Source organism: Sapajus apella, unplaced genomic scaffold, assembly GCF_009761245.1.
Source record: "Sapajus apella isolate SASKATOON/1434 unplaced genomic scaffold, GSC_monkey_1.0 scaffold125, whole genome shotgun sequence".
NCBI classification, from domain to species: domain Eukaryota; kingdom Metazoa; phylum Chordata; class Mammalia; order Primates; family Cebidae; genus Sapajus; species Sapajus apella.
Genome location: NW_022437065.1, coordinates 1092365 through 1113755, shown reverse-complemented (window position 1 = coordinate 1113755; position 21391 = coordinate 1092365). Strand labels below are relative to the sequence as shown.

The window sequence follows — 21391 nt, the reverse complement described above, 5'->3', positions numbered from 1 at the left end:
CTGAAAAGCTCCCAAGAGTTGTTTTTGCTGCTGATTTGGTGGCCGTGCTTTAAGGAAGTTTTATTATTTTAAGTTTAAAAAGTACTAAATGTTTGATAAATTCATAAGGTTATGAAATTGGACTGTAAAAAAAGGACAAAGAGTGTGGAATATCCCTATAGGCACAAAAAGCCCCTTGGACATTAAAGCATCTGTGGGCAAAAGGGAGCATGACAAAACCTGGCAGAAAATGCCATTTTAGTCCTCTTTCAGCCACAGGAGCTTCAAGTAAAGTGGAAGTCAATGATATGGGGGTTGAGAGGAAGCAGCTCCTAGGTTGCTTTCACACTGGATTCACTTGGGGGAAGCAAAGATATTAAAGACACTTAACTAGAAAATTACTTAATATTATTGGCCGAGCGCAGTGGCTCACGCCTATAATTCCAGCACTTTGAGAGGCCGAGGCGGGTGGATCACGAGGTCAGGAGTTCAAGACCAATTTGGCCAACATGGTGAAACCCTGTCTCTACTAAAAATACAAAAAAAAAAAAAAAAAAAAATCAGCTGGGCATGGTAGCAGGTGCCTGTAATCCCAGCTACTTGGGAGGCTGTGGCAAGAGAATCGTTTGAACCTGGGAGGCAGACATTGCAGTGAGGTTGCAATGAATTGCACCATTGCAATCCAGCATGGGCAACAGGGCAAAAATCTTTCTCAAAAAAAAAAAAAAAAAAAGAAAAAAAAAAAAAGAAAATTAGTTGGTATTATTTTGTCAATGACATTGGTATCTACTTCATGCTTAAAATTGTTATAAATCATGGAGAAATCACCATTTTTATTCTTCCAGGCTACTAAAGATCTTTAAAAAATAAAAACAAACCTTTTCACTAGAAACAATGGAAACCCTGTAACTAGAGCTGGACTACAAGCACATTAACAGTAATCTGGGATTTATAGAGCTCTCCATCAATCTAAAACCCCAGCTTTAAACATTGTAAGAGCTTTATAATACTTGCTACAAATGAAAAGTTGATAAGTTAAAAAATATTCTCTGGTTCTGTAATGACTTTTCATTTTGGCCTCTTTTCCTTTCTACTAATATATACAGTTCTGCTTGCCTTCCAGTGCATTCTTACAACTCTGCAACCTTTGATATTAGCCAGCAATGGTAGCAAAAAAGCTTTTGCACAATCCAGATTACTCAAATTTAAAGTTTCACACATAGACCAGTTTGCCCTGGAAGTTTAATGGCCACTATTAGGATTTTTCAAAAATGATTAATAAGTTAAAATATATTATTTTGTCTAAATATTTTAAATGTCTAATTTCCTTCATCATCTCTTTTCCTGCTATTAAGAAAAAGGAAAGGCATGGCATGAAACTTTAAATGGAAAGATGGTTTCAGAGATATAATGTCAATAAAATAAACAAAAGAACCGAAAAGAGAAAGAAAAAAAGAAAAAATAGAAAAAAAAAGAAATAAAAAAGAGAGCTATGATATTAACATCAATTTTTTCTGGATGATGGTGGTATCTGTGGCTCTACAGTTTTCATCTTCTTTAATATTTTCTATCAAAAGGAATATTATTTTAATAATCAGACAAAATATCACTCAAGAAAGGAAATTTCTCCCAAAGGTGATTTTGAAAGTAATTGAAAATGCTCCAAGTCTTAGAGCAATGGCTAATTCTTGGGCTTAACAAAGAAATTTACAAGATGAGCCTGGAACATCTTGTCATACCACAAAGAGAGTTAGCGAAAACTAATGGAGTTAGGTCAAAATGACCCAACTTAAACAAAGATGACATTGATCAAATATGGGACAATTTGAGAAATAATAAAATCACAATTATAAAAAATTGAAACCTTCAAATGTATTAACATCCAATGAGTTTATAAAGATACTAATAAAAAAAAACAATGAGAAGAATTAGAGTAAGACCAATTCTAATTCAATTTCAAAGAGAATTCTCAGTCAGATTGTATAAACTTTTGGTGAGAACAGTCAGACTACATAAATATCAGATGAACTAGCTGAGTGTGTAAAGAGTGCCTTAATTCTGGGTACTTTTATGCAGGGCTCAATGACCATTTTGGGAGAGTGATGGTGATGGGGTAGGCATGAAAAGGATGGCCACTATACATAAATTCTTTCCAACCCTTAGTTTCTATTGTTCTTTAGTATTTTTTCTTTTGGTATAAGATTGAAACTTATTTAGGAATTAACTAAAACACCCTGAAGGCTGAAACAAAGCAAAGCAAAATGAAACAAAAAAGACAATAAACAAAGCCCCTCCTGACCCCAGGAAAAGCTGGTGCAGCGTTAATGTGGTTGGGTGAACAAATATTAAAACAACAACAACAACAAAAAACAAGCAGTGTGCTGGGCCAGATTAAACATGGTTGTTGATGAGCAAATGTGAATGTTGATGAGATGGACAATCATACAGCAATCCTGGTGCTCTTAGACGGAGTTGAGTTGTTTCTAAAGTATTGGAACATGGTGAAATTGTCGCAAAAGCCAAAGGCAAACAGAGGTTGTATTCTCACAGGGTCCTGCCATTCATTTTCCCTTTGTCTCCATCCTGCCTTGTGCGAATCAGAGTGCATGCCCTCTAAACTCCAGTTTGTCTCACTGACAACTATTACCCGTTGAACAGCTGACTGGGAGATAGAGGAAGGACGTTTTGGTTTTGCATAATTACAACTTTGAGAACCCTGTAATCACTTAAAAATCGATGTTTCCGATTTTATTTTTTGCCAAATTAGGCCAAGGCCCAAGCGGAGACTTAAGCAGACTTAATCTCTATCCCCCAATGTAAGTTGGTTATGAGCGAAACTCTCTGAATCTCCCTCTAGGAAACAGAATATTCTAGCCCTCTGGCATCTCTACCCAGATAATGATTTTACTAATATCAGCATAAGAATGATGAGGAAATAAGATAGATAATACCCTCAGCAAACCTAGATGGGGTCTTGTCAAATGGGCTGGTGTTGGTAGAAGCCAGAGATGTTGAATAAAAACACCATATTCAATTTATTAATGAAGGATCTACAATGGCCAGGTTGTTCTGATTTAAATGTTAGATCGCAAGTTTGGAGACCTTAGAGAAAAATGAATGGGATATAATGGCATTTAGAATAACTTCTTCAAAATGTGCTAGTGTAAGTTCAGGGGGTCAGTGTAAGCTGTTTAGGAAAACCACAGAGAGCCAAAATTGAGTCAGTGCTTGTCCTGAGATTGGATTAGATCGTAACTTGATTCAACCTACATTACGTGGATTTCTTCTGTGTGCCTGTCCTTTACAAGCATCATCTCATTTACCCTTGTATAATGCATTAAGATAAGTATTAGTATCTCCATTTTGCAACTGAAGAACCTGAGACTCAGAAGCATCTGGCCCAAACCATAAGGGTTAGTGTGTGGTAGAGCTGTGAATTTAACCGAAGCTGACTCTGCTTTGAAGCCCCTGTCTTTGAGGCTATGGCACACTGCCTCTAAGAGAATATATCATTGTTCATGCTTGAGAGACTGGCTTTCGTCACCATTTTCCCAAGAATATAGAATTTTCATACCTGCTGGGTTCTTGGTGTTCTCTGTAAAGATTCATGGAAGTATCATATTTCCCATCAGGTACCAATTTATTACTACCTCATGAGGTATGTATTTCCCATTAGGTACCAATATTTTAAAATATTTTACCAAAAAAACATAAAACATTCTTTGGTCTGGACTTAAGTAGTATAAATACCTAAATAATAGTATTCCAGCTTTCTTTTTTTTAAACATTCCTTTTAATATGACAATGGTGCACTCATCTTGAGGATTGGGCCTCATCCACAAAGTCCTTTATAACTTTCATTATTTGAAAATAGCAATGATTGGAATGTTGCCATAGGGTCATGTGGACATGTGGTTGTAGTGGGTTGAATGATGTTTCCCCAGAATTCATGTCTACATAGAAACTCAGAATGTGACCTTGTTCGGAAGTAGGATATTTGCAGAAGTTATTAGTTAGGATGAAGTCATACTGGAGTAGGGCAGGTCCTAAATTCAATGACAGATATTCTTACAAGAAAAGGAGAGGATACACAGAGATACACAGAGAAGCCCAGAGGAAGATGGAGGCAGAGTTTGGGGTGATGCCAAGGAATGTCAAGGATTACTGACAGCCATCAGAAAGGGTGTTGTGGTCCTGTTGAAACATTGATTTTGGACTTCCAGCCTCCAGAACTGTGGGAAAAATAAATTTCTATTGTTCTAAGCCACCAAGCTTGTAGTAATTTGTTGTGGCAGCCCTAGGAAACTAATACAGTGGTCTACACTCATTTTCTTTTCTTCTGGTTTTACATTAGCTGAACACACTTTAGCAATCACTACCATAAGTAAACTACATCAATAGGGAAAGAAATTAGAGTAGAGCAATGTTACATTATTTGGTTTTATATGGAGCCTTTCATACACGTGGTTCCTGAAGCTGTATTACTAAGTACTATACTAGAAGGAAAATTACTGTGAAGCTATTGTGCACTTTTCAGTAGCACACTCAGAGCATGAGGCATGAAAAGCTGTCATTATGGAAGAGATAGAAAGCCTTGAAACTAAAGTGATAATGCTCCACTCGCTGTTGCTAAATTCCATATGATTTTAAACTTCTAAAGAATCAGTGATCTGAGTCATGCCAAGGTGTCACTTCTGGTGTCACATCTAAAGGGAGAAGCCCAGAGCAAGAAAAAAAAAAAAAAAAAAAAGAACATCCAGTTCATAACCCCAGTAGAGCACCAGGTAACTGACAAAAATCTGAAAATACCCTCACATCTGAAGTAAACTTAACGAATATCTACGTGTATGTTTTGTGTTTTCTGATATGTGCTAGGGGGTGAGAAAGAGTTCCTAAGAGAGACTCTTGAATAAAGGGAAGTGAGCAATAGGACTGATTCTATCCAGGGGAAACCTAGGCCTCCAGGGCTCCACACTGAAGCAAGAAATCAACTCAAATCTTAAGGCTGTCTTCCCAAAGATATAAGATACACTCCCTTAACAGTTACAGTACATCTGGGTGAAAGAAATTGAGCAAAACTCAGAAGAGAGATGAGAGCCCGGTTGTGTAGAAAAGAGCTAACATAGCAGCCTTGAGGTGGCTATCCTTCGAAGGGCTGTTTACAAGGCTGACCCGTGGCTAGCATCTGGGAACTTGGACTTTAGGAGTGTTCCCACCATTCCCAGAACTAATAAGTGTGGGTCACTGTGCCCAAACCTGCTTTCCTTCTCAGAGTCTGAAATCTGGGATCACGCTAGGCAGAGGGCGTTTTTGTAGCTAGTCCCCAATAAAAGCCTTGGGAACTGGCTTGCTGGGGAAATTAAGCACATTCTGTGTGACACAACTGGAAGGGGACTTTTGGAAGCTTGTGCCTAGTCTCCCCTAGACTTTACTTCATGCACCTTTTTTCTTGGCTGATTTTGCTTTGTTTCCTTTTGTTGTGATAAATCTTAGCCATGAGTGTCACTGTATGCTGATCCCTGTGAGTCCTTCTAATCAATCATCAAACCTGGGTGTGGTGTTAGAGACTCCAGCACATCAGCTCCTCCAAAATATCAGTGGACAGCTCTTCCTCAGTGCTACCCTTCACTCACCTTCAGTTGATACAAACTGCAACTGAGACTGAGCTAAGGAGATTTCAGCCACAATATTCTGTATAGTGAATAGGTTTTATAATCATAACAAGGAAGAAAAGAACAATACATTTTTTTCTCTCCTTAATTGTCAAATCTTCTTTGGGATACTTGTTTATTATGATCTTATTTTTAAAATCTTAACTCTAAATGTAAGACTTTTGAATTGTGGTAAGAATACTTCAAATAAGATCTAAAAAGCTTCCTCACTGCAAAAGAAACAATCAATCAACAGAGTGAAAAGGCAACCTATGGAATTGGAGAAAATATTTGCAAACTTGTATCTCATAAGGGGTTAATGGCCAAAATATAAGGAACTCCTACAATTTAACAGCAAAAAAAGTCAAAATTTTAAAAATGGGCAAAGGACTTGAATAGATATTTCTGCAAAAAAGAGGTACAAGTGGCTAAGAGGTATATGAAAATGTGCTCAATATTACTAATAATTAGGGAAATGCAAATTAAAACCACAGTACAATATCACTTCGCACCTGTTAAGATGACTATCATCAAAATGACAAAAGATAACAAGTGTTGACAAGGATGTGGAAAATTGGAACCCTTGTGCGCCATTGGTGGTGATGTAAAATGGTGCCGCCACTATGAAAAAATAAACATAGAATTTAAAAATTAAACATCGAATTATCATATGATTCAGCCCACTTCTGGGTATTTAGCCAAAGTAACTGAAATCAGAAACTGCAAGAGATATTTGTATTATTGTGTTCCTTACAGCACTATTCACAATAGCCAATATGTGGAAACAACCTAAATATTCATCAACAGATGAATGGATAAAGAAAATGTGGTATATGTTTACAATGAAATATCATTCAGCCATACAAAGAAGGAAATCCCGGCATATGCAATATCATAAGTGAACGCGGAGAGCATTATGCTAAGTGAGATAAGCCAGTCACAGAAGGACAAATATTGCTTGATTCTACCTATGTAAGGCATTAAAATAGTCAAATACATAAAAGGAGAGAGTAGAATGGTGGTTGCCAGGGGTTGGGGGTGGGGGGCAATGAGCATAGCTGTTCAACAGGTATTTCAGTTATAGAAGATGAATTAATAAGTTTTTGTTTTTTGTTTTTGTTTTTTTTTTTGACAGAGACTTGCTCTGTTGCCCAGGCTGGAGTACAGTGGCACAATCTCGGCTCACTGCAGCCTCTGCCTCCTGGGCTCAAGCAACTCTCCTGCCTCAGCCTCGTGAGTAGCTGGAAATTACAGACCTGCAGAATTTTGGTTTTTTGTATTTTTAGTAGAAATGGGTTTTTATCATGTTGGCTAGGCTGGTCTCAAACTGCTGACCTCAGGTGATCTGTCTGCCTTGGTCTCTCAAAGTGATGGGATTACAGGCATGAGCCACCATACCCGGCCATGAATAAGTTCTAAAGATCTGCTGTACAATACATTTTATTTTGAATATGTATTTAGGATTTTTATTCCTTGTTCTGATTTTATCTTTCCTTTCTTTGGTGGATGAAACTGAAGACCAATCTGTAAGGTGCTTATTAAAAAATATATCAGGTTTAAAATATGTTTCTTTGAAGATTTTACAACATTACTGGCTTTCCTTCCGTTCTTGAACACATCAGCTTGTTGCTGCCTTAGGCTTCTGCAGTTCTTTCTGTGACGCTCTTCCCACAGCACTGCATACCTGGCTCTGTCATTTTATTGAGCTCTTAACTGTCACCTCCTCAGGGAGGCCTTCCCTGACTACCCAATGTAAGGCAGTCCCCACCCCACCGACAAATAAACCTGCTTTAGCTTCAGCATAGCACTTATTTCAACCTGCTCTTCTATTCATGCTTTATTTATTTGTTTAGCAAAAGCCTTCTCGCTCCAGAATGTAATTTCCACTCCAACAAGAATCTTGTTTGACTTGATCAGCATTTTATTTTATTTATTTATTTGTTTACTTATTTATTTAAGACAGAGTCCTGCTCTGTCGCCCAGGATGGAGTGCAGTGGTGCTCACTGCAACTTCCACTTCCCGGGTTCAAGTGATTCTCCTGCCTCAACCTTGCAAATAGCTAAGATTACAGGCATCTGCCACCATGCCCGGATAATTTTTGTATTTTTAATAGAGACGGGGTTTCGTCATGTTGGTCAGGCTGGTCTCAAACTCCTGACCTCAGGTGATCCACCCCCATTGGCCTCCCAAAGTGCTGGGATTACAGGCGTGAGCTACCACACCCAGCCTTGATCAGCATTTTATTCTCAGTGCTAAAACAATGTCTGGAAGAAAAACGAGGCATTCAATAACTATTTCTGAATAAATTAATAATTAAATCATTTGAACAAATAAGTGACACTTTGGAAATTGCATTTAACAGCTTTCAAGAGACTGGCCTGATTTTCTTTTTTTTTTCTTTCTGTTGCTGCATTCACTATATTATCCCTCAGGCTCTTCTTTCACCAATGTGCAGGCACTTTTTATTTGACCAGACCCCCCAAAGCAGCTGGACGGGCAGATGGAGAAGCAACCGTCAATCAGTGTCAGGTATGCACTACTCTTTTGATTTGAAAGGGACAGCAATATCATTTAAACATCCTCCAATCCCTTTGTACCTTAAAATGTTAATTTTCTACAAAAAGCAAAGGAGGCGATTGTTAAGGGTTATAAGGTGCATATCAGCAAGGTAGATGTCATTAAGATTTGCTTCCTTGTGTCTCCTATTCAATTGCTTTTGTGGAAGGCAGTGGATTTCTCTTGTCTTCTTCAATTTAGCTTTATTGAATATCTGACTCTCAGCATATCTTGTTTGTCAGATACTTTGGCAGATTAAGCAGTAATGAGGTACACAGAAGAAGGTCAGATTTCTACAGTAGTTACTCTACTCCTTTTTCTTTTTCTTTTTCTTTTTTTTGAGATGGAGTTTGGCTCTTGTTACCCAGGCTGGAGTGCTATGGCGCGATCTTGGCTCACCGCAACCTCTGCCTCCTGGGTTCAGGCAATTCTCCTGCCTCAGCCTCCTGAGTAGCTGGGATTACAGGCACGCGCCACCATGCCCAGCTGATTTTTTGTAGTTTTAGTAGAGAAGGGGTTTCACCATGTTGACCAGGATGGTCTCGATCTCTTGACCTCGTGATCCACCCGCCTCGGCCTCCCAAAGTGCTGGGATTACAGGCGTGAGCCACCGCGCCCGGCTCTACTCCTTTTTCTGACATCCCCCATCTCCCATCCCAGCCAGCCTCTTCTGATACTGTACTATCCTTGTTCACTTTGTACCCTGAGGATCTCCTCCTCCCCCACCCTAATTGCACCTGTTCTCATGGCACAGCCTTCTGCAATTCTCCCACATTGAGACCGTGGAGCTAATTTTTACCACTGAGCTTATATTTCTCCAGCTCTCAACTTCACTTAAGGTCTTTATCTCCAATGGCTTGTGAACATTTGCACTTAGAGGTTCAACCTTTAATGCAATATGTTCAGTACCTAATCTGTCACCTTTTCCGCAAAGCAGAAACTCCTTTCATTTTCCTGCTTCTGACTTTTCTTTTTGTTGATCGTGCTTGGTATACTTTTCAATGTAATAAATCATAACTATGAGTATGACTATATGCTGAGTCCTGTGAGTCCTAGTGAATCATCAAACCTCTGGGTTGTCATGAGGACCTCTTGATATGCAAGTCAATGTTTTCTATAACTTGTTTCACTGCCCCTCTCCTGGGCTGAATAGAAGCAGCATTATGGGGTAGTCAAAACAACATGGCCTTAAAAAATGAAGACAGCTTGATTTAAATCCTGACTTAGTCAGCTTCTAAGCTCCATTAACTTCTCTGAGCCATGCTTTCCTCATCTATAAAACCAGGCCAATAATACTTACTTTGCAAGATTTTTAAAAAGATTTAAAGATAATACCACAAGATGTCCATAGCAGACACTCTTTAAGGAGTAGCTATTATTTTCAGTGTTTTGGATAAGATAAAATGGTAAAAATAAATTATATGGACTCCATTTTATGGATCCACGTATTCATGTAGCAATGGAACTATAATAATTATATGGACCCAACATATCCCAATCATTTTGGAACTCGTAACAACAACAAAACAAACTGTAAGCAGACTGTTTTGCTCAGGATCTGTGTAGAGCTCCTCTAAGGACTTGCAGTGAGAATTGTGTGGACAGCAAGCACAGAAAAGAGCACGTTTATAACCATCCTCAATTTTCAGCCCATGCTTGGCTATTTGTCTCTTGCTCTTGGGATCCTTCCCACTGCACTGACTTCTGGACCCTGACCTCTTTCTGAGTGCAACCTGCACTGGTCAACTTTTTTGGATGCTCAGCTGTTCCTCCCACTGAACCCTCTTCCAAACAGTAATTTACATATGACCCATTCACCGTCTTTCACCTGGTCCTATATGGAGGCTTCCCACTGAATTTTTGCTTGGATATGTCTCTGGCTTCATCCCTTGATCAGCTTGTAATATTTGCTTTTGAATAAAATATATTTCACTTTCGTGGAAGCAGAATTATTAGACAAATATAATCCGAGTCAGTGGCAGATTATTTGGAAGAAAAAAATTATGTTCATTTTTCCTTTTGTTCCTAGAATCCAAAGGCTAGTCACGCTTCTTTAATACTTTCATGGTCCCATCTGAAATAACATAACTAAAAGGTTTAAAGATGAGTTATTTGAAATCTTTTCAGCAAGTCAAATGAGGTAAATTCTTTAGGATATACTAGGGTGGTTGCCATAAAAAGCAGATGGTATCTGCAAGAAATAACTTTATGGCATATCATTTGTAGGAAAAGAATCATTAGTCTTCTCTTTTGAGGGCAAAACTTTTAACAAAGATATTTGCTCTGGATTTTTTAGCCAGACATGATGTAGTGGTAAGAGCATTGCATGAGGAGTCAGGAGGCCTATGCTTCAGTCTTTCATTATAATATAGTGGGCAAGAGCCTTTCCCCATCTCTCCCTTCATCTAGATTTGAGTGAGCTACAATACTTCCTAATGGAATATAAGTGGAAGTGTTTGCATTGCATCCCTGCTAAGGTGGCTTTGAAACAAGCACAGCTTCTCCATGCTCTGTTCTCCTAGGTCCCGGCTGGATGTTAACACCCAAACTTCACATGTTGAAGATGACAGACTCATTCTCAGCCAGTGTCCCAGAATAACCCATGTAAATTAATAACCTGTTCTTCCCTCTTACCAATCAGGAACATCTGCACTATGTTACATATTGACATTTGAGATTTTGCGTTATAGCAGCTAGTCTGTACCTAATTGTTTCACTTCTTTATGACAATCTGTTTGGGTTGTTATAAGGATTAAACAAGTTAGAAAAATGCCTGGCACATAATAAATGTTCAATAAATGTTATTAATAGTTATTACAATAATTACCTAATCTGATAGTAACTAGTTATGAGTCACTGAATGTCAGTTTCCCTGGACCTTCATTTCCTCCTCAACTGTTAAATCTAAAAGTCATACTTGATGATCTCAAAATTTCCATAAGCTAAAAATTTTATAATCAGAAGCTTCTTCAAAAAATTGCCAAGAAAAATTATTTCAACCCATGGTAAGTGGCCATAAGATGAGGGAGAGGCATTTAGAATGTCAGGGAAAGAGGGAAAATGGAGAACAGAACAATTAGAGGGAAAACCGTTATTTAAAGAGAAGCATGTTTTCTTTTTGAAATTTATCCATCAGATTCTGAAATCAGCTTTGGAGAGAAGAAAATATTTACAAACCGAGCCGTGTCCGTGAGACTTTCATTCACACCCAAATGAATATCTTGTGTGGTAAGAAAACAAGGGTGTCCTCCCAGAAGTGCAAAGCCTACAATAAAAAAAAAAAAGGAAAAAATCATTTTGAAAAAAGAACTAAAGTGGAAAACAAAATTACAAAGAATTGGCATCATCTCAACTGAAAAGTCAAAATCTTTAAACCTCTCCAACTTCTCTGATAGAGAATTCCCATGCAAAGCAAAATGAGGAATTTAGAGAAGTAGATAAAATTTGTGCACAAGTGCGTAACTCTCCTTCACATGTGTGCCCATTTCTCCACCCTCTTATTCAAGACCCCTCAATAACGAGGCATCATTCCCTCTTTGGGGTTATGCATGATTTTGATTCTCTAAAATATATAAAGCTGGCAGTGCGCAGTGGCTCATACCTATAATCTTAGAATTTTGGGAGGCTGAGGCCGGTGGATCACCTGAGGTCAGAAGTTCGAAACCAGCCTGGCCAACATGGTGAAATCCTGTCTCTACTAAAAATACAAAAATTAGCTAGGTGTGGTGGCGTGCGCCTGTAATCCCAGCTACTCTGGAGGCTGAGGCACAAGAATTGCTTGAACTTGGGAGGCAGGGGTTGCAGTGAACCACTGCACTCCAGCCTGAGAGACAGAGCAAGACTCTGTCTCAAAAAAATTAAAATAAAAAAATGAAATATATAAAGCTGTCTGGTTGGAAGATAAAGAAAAAACTGGAGTGATCCTCTGACTTTGTTGACTCAGTGACTTGAAACCACTATCTCAAGGCTTACTTTCTTTTATTTTCAAGCCTTTTGTTTTTATTTATTTATTTATTGAGACCAAGTCTTCCTCTGTAGCCCAGGCTGGAGCCGCTTCATCACACATTCTGAGGAAAATTATGGGAGACAGTGACATCCAATCAGAACTTTACTGTCTCATTTGAGAAGGATTTAATGCTCAGAATTTCTCCAATACATAATCAAAGGCAAATACACATAATTGCAAGATAGAGATTTGTCCAAGGAATTTTGCAAACATTACTTTTCTCCTCCTTATTATGATGTGCCTGATTTATCTTTTGGGAAATAAGCAACAGTCACAATTTGCTAAATCCCATCTGTTTCCCACAAAGAGGGAAGAAATCATTAATTGCATGGTGAATTGGGGAATGAGGAGTTTCAGATCCACAAGGAGAATTTTACTCAACATCTCATGAAACATCCCACTGAAGCCTTGACCAAGTTTGAATATGGACTGATATTAAATGATATTAAGGAATCATTATTTTTGTTCAGTGTGATCATGACAACATGACCATATAGGACAATATTCTTATTTTTTTTAAGATACAAACTGATGTATTTGGGGATAAAATATCATTGTAGCTTTAATTTACTTTAAAATAATTCAAAAACAAAAAAAAACTAGAATAATTAAAGAAGGCAACATATTAACAGTTGTTAAACTGAGGTAAGGGGTGTTGCTATGCTCATTATGCTAGTCTTTCTACTTTTCTGTTTATTTGAAACTCCATCACAAAAAGGAAAAAAAAAAGTGCCCAGAACAAGTGATCTTTAACTACAGACCACTATGTTCTGACCCTAGCAATGACTTCACAGAGTATGATCATGTGATAGCACATTATTAACATTCTTCCATTGAATCCCTTACTCTGACAAAGTACATAGTAGATATTATAAGAATTTTATAGAAAAGGGTTCTGAAAGTCAGAGTCTAAAAAATTGTACAAGATTGTTTTTAAGTCCCCACAGCCCTATGTCTTGCCATAGGGAAGCCAGCTATCGAGTCAGCTCAAATTGTGATCTACAGAGACAGAATGACATAGTGGGACTGGGCTCAGTCTTCTTCTTCCTAAGTTGTAGGGATCTTACAACTCTAGGCAAACTGAACTGTCTTCTTCTGGAAAATAAGACAGTTTGCCTAGATTATAAGATCCCTTGTAGATCTTACGTGCTAGGTGCTAGATAGGATCAAAGAATATGAAATGCCCAAACAGTCCTACTTGATATGGGACCTGTAATGAACATTCTGACCCCATTTCTGATGTCTGACTGTCACCTCTCCCTGCCTGCCCCTTCTGCCCTACATCTGGGCAAGCTGATAAGAAAGTTCAGATGCTCCCTCCTTTGGCCCTAGCAGGAGTTTCAAACTGCACAAGCCCTACCTGGTGCATGGGAATCTTCATCCCAGCCCCATCCCCAAACCACACTAGAACTCCTTATCATTCCTCTGCTCTCTGAGGCTACTTTTGGACCTGCCTGGGAGCCAGACCTACTATCCCCAGAAAGCCACATGATGTGAGTAATATGCTTTTTCATATCTTCTTGGAGCATGTGAGGTATTCTCACTGTCAGTAAACAAATCAAATTTTCGGTGGATGGCACATCTCATGTCTGTGGAGTGACTACACACCACAAGTCCTGGCCTTCACTGTATGATTCTGAAATTGATTCATTCATTCTGAAAATATGTGCCTGGTGCTGTTCTAGGCACTGAAGAAAGCATTGTAAACAAGATGCAAGTCTTTGATTACATGGAACTTACTTTCAAATGGGGAGAGACAGAGTATAAACTGAATGAGTAAATTAAATATATTGTATGTTAAGATACTGATAAGTGCTATAAGAAATACAGAACAGGGAAGGAGAATAGGAAATTTACAGGACAGGAGTTGCAATTTTAAGTAGTATGGTCAAGGAAGCCACACTGATTATGGGACATTTGAGTAAAGATCTGAGGAAAATGGATGGGTGAGCCAGAGAAAACATATGAGACAGTGGGAAGAGCATGTGTAAAGTTCCTGTGTAAAGGTCATGATTGGTAGGTTCAAGAGACAACCAGAGGCCAGGCACAATGGTTCATGCCTGTAATCCCAGCACTTTGGGAGGCCGAGGTGGGTGGATCACCTGAGGTCAGGAGTTCATGACCAGTCTGGCCAACATGGAGAAACCCCATCTCTACTAAAAATACAAAAATTAGCCAGGTGTGGTGGCTCACGCCTGTAATCCCAGCTACTCAGGAGGATGAGGTATGAGGATCACTTTGAACCCGGGAGGCAGAAGTTGCAGTGAGCCGAGATCATGCCACTGCACTCCAGCCTGGGTGACAGAGTGAGACTTCTCAAAAAAAAAAAAAAAAAAAAATAGAGAGAGAGAGAGAGAGACAACAAGAAGATAAAGAAGGTAGCGTGGACAGTGGGGAAGTGAGGATGCAGAAGGAAGGTGGGGAGAAGGCAACAACATTGACTTTTGTCTGGATAAAATGTGGAGCCTTTGAAGGCTTGGAGCAGAGGAGGGAAATGATTTTACTTAGATTTCAATTGGACATCCATAGCAGGGCAAAAGCAGGGAGCCAAGTCAGGAGACTGTTGCGAAAATCTGGGTGAGAGTTGGTAGGCTGAAACAGGGTGGTAACAACTAACATGGTGAGGAAGTGGTTGGCCTCTTCATATATTTTGAAAGTGTTTCTTTTCAAAAAAACAACTTTTCATTTCATTGATCTTTTGTATTTTTTTTAGTCTCTGTTTCATATATTTCTTCTCTGACCTTTATTATTTCTTTTCTTCTACAAATTTTGGGTTTGGTTTGCCCTTGCTTTTCCAGTTCCTTAGAAGGCATTATTAGGTTATTTGAAGTTTTTCTATTTTTTTGATGTAGGCATTTATTGTTGTACACATCCCTCTTAGTACTGCTTTTCCTGTATCTCACAAGTTTTAATATGCTGGGCTTCCATTTTCATTTGCTTCAATAAATGTTTAAATTTTCTTCTTAATTTTGTCATTGACTCAATGGTCATTCAGGAGCATATTTTAAAATTTCCATGTGTTTATATTTTTTTCAAAATTCTTTTTGTTATTGATTTCTAGTTCTATTCCATTGTGGTCAAAAATATATTTAATATAATTTCAATATTTTTAAATTTGGGGTACTTGTTTTGTAGCCTAACATATGGTCTATCCTTGATAATGTTCCATGTGCTAAGGAAAAGAATGTGTACTCTTCACCTGTTGGGTGAAATGTTCTGTAAATATCTATTATGTCCACTTGGTCTATAGTGCAGATTAAGTCTAATGTTTCTTTATTGATTTTCAGTCTTCATGATCTGTCCAGTGCTGAAGGTGGAGTGTTGATGTCCTCATCTGTTATTGTATTGGATTCTATCTCTCTTTTTAGCTCTGATAATACTTGCTTTATATATCTGGGTGCCCTAGCATTGGGTGCATATATATTTATAGTTGTTATATCCTCTTGCTGAATTGGCTCCTTTATCATTACATACGGCCTTGTCTTTTTTTACAATTTGTGTCTTGAAATTTATTTTACCTGATATAAGTATAGCTACTCTTGCTCTTTTGTAGTTTCCATTTGCATGGAATATCTTTTTCCAACCCTTCATTATCAGGGTATGTGTGTCTTTATAGGTGAAGTGAGCTTCTCAGCTTTTCACCTTGCTTCCTACCTCACTGAAAAAAATTACAGCAATAAAAGGAGAACTTCCAGACTCCACTACATTTCTCCACTAGTCAGCATCTGTACTCATATACTCTGCTTTCCTTCCTATTAAGCATAGATGAATTTTCCATGCCCCATGTAATGCCTTCATTCACGCACTAGAAGCCACTCCCCTTGCCTGCTCAAAGACATTGCTCTAGCAATTCCTCATTTTCTCCCTTATGTCACCAACATCTTGAATGCGCTGTTCTCGTTTTTTCACTCATTATTAAAAAACAAATACAGATTTTCTCTTGGTCCTAATTTCCCTGACAAGTATTCCTTTCATTGTTTGCTCTCCTTTGCAGCAAAGCTCCTTGTTCTTCTTTCTCTTTCTAGTTCCTCTCTTCTCATTTCCATCAAATCTATAAGGCTGGCCGGACGCAGTGGCTCATACCTGTAATCCTAGCACTTTGGGAGGCCAAGGTGGGCGGATCACCTGAGGTCAGGAGTTCAAGACCAGCCTGGCCATCATGGTGAAACCCCATCTTTAAAAAAAAAAAAATCTATAAGGCTTTGTCCCCTGCCACTGCTGCACCAAAACTCCTCTCACCAAACTTATCAGTGACCTTCATGTTGCTACATCCAGTGGCCACTTCTGAGTCCTCTTTCTTCTTGACTTAGCAGTATTTAACCAAGTTGATCTTCATTTTCTACTTGATAAACTTTCTTCACACAGTGTCCAGGACATCACACCTGTTTGCCTTTGCATCTACCATGGTAGTTGCTCCTTCTCAGTCACCATTTTTGGTTCCTTCTATTTTTCTTGACTTCTTAATGTTGGTGTGCCCCAGGGCCAGCCCTTGGTTCTCTTCTCTCATCCCTCAATCTACACTTACTCTCTTTATAATTTTATCCAGTCTGATGGCCTTAAATATCATCTATATGCTGGTGACACGCAAATATCTCTAGTCAAGATTTCACTCCCAAATTCCAGACTCATATCCAACTGCTTTTTTAACATCTTTGTTTATATGTCTAATAGGCACTTCAAACTCAACATATCTAAGACTGATTTCCCAACCTTTCCCTTTCCATTTGTTCCATCAGCAGCCTTCACATTTGCTCACGCAGAAATCTTAAAGTCATCCTTGACATCTCTCTCTTACCCAATACATCAGTAATCTTGTCTCTCCCTTCAAAACATATCTAGAATCCGTTCCTATTACCCTCTCCACTGCTGCCACCATGGCCCCAGCTTCTATAAATAATAGCTATCTATTGACAGGTTTCATTACTTCTACCTTGTTTTCACCCTGGGCCCCCCACAATCTATTCCACAGTCTATGCTCAGTCAGAGGGATACTTTAAAATGCAATTCATATCCCTCCTTTGTTCAAGATCATCCAACAATTTCCCATTTCACTCAGAATAAAAGCCAATGTCCCAATAATGGTGCACTTGTTTTTCCCTCCGTTCCAGGCACATTCTTCTCCTTGCTGAGAGTACTTATCATCTTCAAAACTACTGTAGCATCCACTTATTTATTATGTCTGTTGTTTATTGTCTGTGTACCCACTAGAATGTAAGCCCCATGAAGGCATGGATTTTCCTCTCTTTTGTCTACTGAGATATCACCCCCAAGCATCTAGAATAAAACCTAGTAAATAGTAAGTGCTTAATGAATACTCATTGAATGAATAAAAGAGAAATTTTGACTCTGAAGAAAGGACCCATTCTTCTCACTTGTGAACAGCCCCTCATTTTGTTAACAGAAAGAAAAGAAATCTCTATTATCTATGAAGCAACATAATGAAGCTTAATGGTGATTATAATCACTAATCACTCTTGAGTATTTAATTTCTTTATAAACAGGCAACATCACCTAAACAAATATAAATACTGCACATTCATAAACAATTATTTATTGTGCACCTACTAAGTGCCTAGTACAGGTCTGAGTACCATTGAAGGTTGAGGACTATGGAGGAAGATTTCAAACAAAGTTTCAGACCTCCTGGTAGGTCTGTTCCAAGTCACACTCTTTCTTTGATGAGAAGTCATTTTGCTATAGCAACTCAAGATTAGTCTGTTATCCTTCCACTTCCCTGTTTGTGCTATCCAGAAGATCCTGCCTGGTGTAGTGGCTCACGCCTATAATCCCAGTACTTTGGGAGGCCAAGATGGGGGGATCATTTGAGATCAGAATTTTGAGACTAGTCTGGCCAACATGGACAAACCCTGCCCATACTAAATATACAAAACTTAGCTGGGTATGATGGTGTGCACCTCTAATCCCAGCTACTTGGAAGGATGAGGCAGGAGAATCACTTGAACCCAGGAGATGGAGGCTGCAGTGAGCCAAGATTGCACCATTGCACTCCAGCCTGAATGACAAGAGCAAAACACCGTCTCAAAAAAAAAAGAAGAACGGTCCGGGCGTGGTGGCTCACGCCTGTAATCCCAGCACTTTGGGAGGCCGAGGCGGGTGGATCATGAGGTCAAGAGATCAACACCATCCTGGTTAACATGGTGAAACCCCGTCTCTACAAAAAATACAAAAAATTAGCTGGGCCTGGTGAAACGTGCCTGTAATTCCAGCTACTCAGGAGGCTGAGGAAGGAGAATTGCCTGAACCCAGGAGGCAGAGGTTGTGGTGAGCCGAGATCGCGCCATTGCACTCCAGCCTGGGTAACAAGAGCGAAACTCCGTCTCAAAAAAAAAAAAAAAAAAAAAGATGCATATGGTGCCTGGACTTAAGAGACAGGGGTAGGAAGAAGTGTAACAGAAAGTGTGTACAGGCAGGAGCCAAAGACTTCAGCAGTTCATGGAAGAGATTAAATGGGTAGGAAATACTGCCTCTGAGAAGAAATTGCCTATGCAATTTTTGTCTCAGAGCAAAAAGAAGCCTCAGACCTCAACCCAAAAGTACAAGCCAAGAATTTGCCAGTTTACCAGGTCTGTATGGCAATACATACTTATGAAGGACATCAGAGGTTTAGAGAAGCCACTAGAAGCTGCCATTGCCAAGAAGAAGAGGACAGAGAGAGGATTTCCACTCTTTATCCAGAGAAGCCTGCTTTTACCTGTTTCATTTGTTTATGCTTTCATATCAGCTATTTTTGAACAAAAAGTTCCTTCTGTTAATTTATTAATTTCTGTTTGGGAAAATAAAAGTAAATCTTATTTTGCTCTTTTACTTCCCCATATATTCCTGCCTGCTTTGGAAAAGAGGATGTAAATAGAATTCATTCATTGGAAATATGAGGGATCCGAGGACCCTTACTGGTAGAATTAAGGCAGTTATTTACGTCTCTGTGTTTGGCTTTTATAACTGCAGAATAGTATCACAATTTTTATATGGGCATCTTTGTACAGATGACAATTTTGAAACAGCTGTTAAAAGACCAGCTTCTACTTCACCTTGAAAGTGAAATACCAATGTTAAATAATGAAAAGAACCATGTCTTAGAATGCCTTTTGCATTTTTATCAGCTGCTGCATTTACAGAGATTAATAAATGTATCTGTCTATCGACTCAATTAATTTTCTATACAAGAATATAATCATTGTTAGGCACATAGGAGAATTGTCTGGTTTTCCAGGCAGGCACACACAAAGAGTGGATGAGGCATGAATGATCTACAACTACACACAGCTACACTGATACATCTCACAATGTTGAGCAAACGAAGTCAGACACAAAAGAGCATATGCTGAATGATCCCATTTATATAACGTTCAAAAACCGGCAAAACGAATCTGTGATGTTAGAAGCCAAGATAATAGTTACCCCTGGGTGGAGAAGGAGTAGTGACTGGAAGGAAATACAAGGTAGTGGGGAGCTTCTGGGTGCTACTACCATTCTGTTTCTCTGTCTGGGTGTTAGTTACAATGGTTTGTTCACTGTAAGAGTTCATTGAACCATACACTTAATAATTTGTGCACTTTGTGTGTTACACTTTAATAAACATGTTACATAAACAATTACTATGGTAAGAGTAGGATGGAGAATTTGATTCTGTCTCCTGAGATAAGTAGAAATAGGAATGTAGCTCTGAAACTCAGGCTTGGAACAGAATGGCCAAGGACTGTCCTATGAGGATCATCTCAGGGGCTGGCATAGATTTGGGGCAGTAACAGTTATAACTGCACCTATTTTAATTCTAAGCACCAAAGTAACAGGTGGTACTTGTTGAAAAATTGTACCAAAGGACAATTGTTAAGATGCACAGATACACAATAGGAATGTTTGTCATGATTTTGATTGGGGTTTACTGTTTCTGTAAACAATTAAGGCAGCTACTCACTCTGAGTGATTCTCCTATTTTTGAGATTGACAGGATGCCATATGCGATTATTGAGTATAATGACAAATGCTCCATGAACCATAAGTTTTAACAGTCATACGTTCCTTGCTTCATGTATTTGTTGTTATTATTTCTGATTTGGGGCAGGTTTGTAAGGACTTCTTTATAGAAAAGCCATCATTTAACAAAATGCTTAATGCCACCTGTAGAAACAATTTTACTAGAATAAAATGTGAAATTACATGCTATATAATTAAATTAAATCAATAGATTTAGTTTATTAAATTAGATATTTAAAAATATATATTTAAGGCCAGGCTTGGTGGCTCATGCTTGGAATCCCAGCACTTTAGGAGGCTGAGGTGGGTGGATCATAAGGCCAAGAGTTCGAGATCAGCCTGTCCAATATGGTGAAACTCTGTTTCTACTAAAAATTACAAAAATTAGCCAGGTGTGGTGGTGCACGCCTGTAGTCCCAGCTGCTTGGGAAGCTAAGGCAGGAGAATTGCTTGAACCTGGGAAGCAGAAGTTGCAGTGAGCTGAGATTATGCCACTGCACTCCAGCCTGGGTGACAGAGTGAGAATCCATCTCAAATATACATAGAGAGTATAATAGCTTCCAGCTATTATATATATAATAGATGGAGTCTCAAATATACATATATAATAGCTTCCAGGCGGGCACAGTAGCTCACACCTGTAATCCCAGCAGTTTGGGAAGTCGAGGTGGGTGGATCACAAGGGAGGTCAGGAGTTTGAGACCAGCCTGGCCAAGATGGTGAAACACTGTCTCTACTAAAAATACAAAAATTATCCAGGCATGGTGGCGCAAGCCTGTAATCCCAGCTACTCAGGAGGCTGAGGCAGAGGTTGCAGTGAGCTGAGATCACACCACTGCACTCTAGCCTGAGCAACAGAGCAAGAATCCATCTCAATGATAATAATAATGATAATAATAGCTTCTAATTCTGGGTCTGCCATTTATTAGCTATGCACCTTTGAGCCATTTGCTGGACCTATTTCAGCCTGTTTTCCTCAACGGTCTTCTCTCACAGAAGTGTCATGAGGATTAAGTGAGATAACACACATAATTAATGTAGAACACCTGGCACAGGGTCTGCATCCAAAACCTTATTAAATTGTCACTCTCGTTTTTATTAATAGATTAACTACCACATTATTGTAAATGGTGAAACTGACCATTTATTCAGAAATATTCTGGTTTCAAACATAACAGTTGAACAGGGAAAAGTCATAGAAAT

The 21391-nt window shown here is 38.8% G+C and overlaps 1 protein-coding gene across 1 annotated transcript in view; it reads right to left on the bottom strand.

The window, feature by feature from the left end:
• The window catches only part of OTC (ornithine carbamoyltransferase), a 65217-nt gene that overhangs the window by 26596 nt on the left and 17230 nt on the right, over positions 1 to 21391 (bottom strand). The window contains exon 4 of the mRNA XM_032261647.1: positions 11365 to 11452. Coding sequence (XP_032117538.1) covers positions 11365 to 11452 — 88 coding nt within the window. The remainder of the gene's footprint in view (positions 1 to 11364; positions 11453 to 21391) is intronic.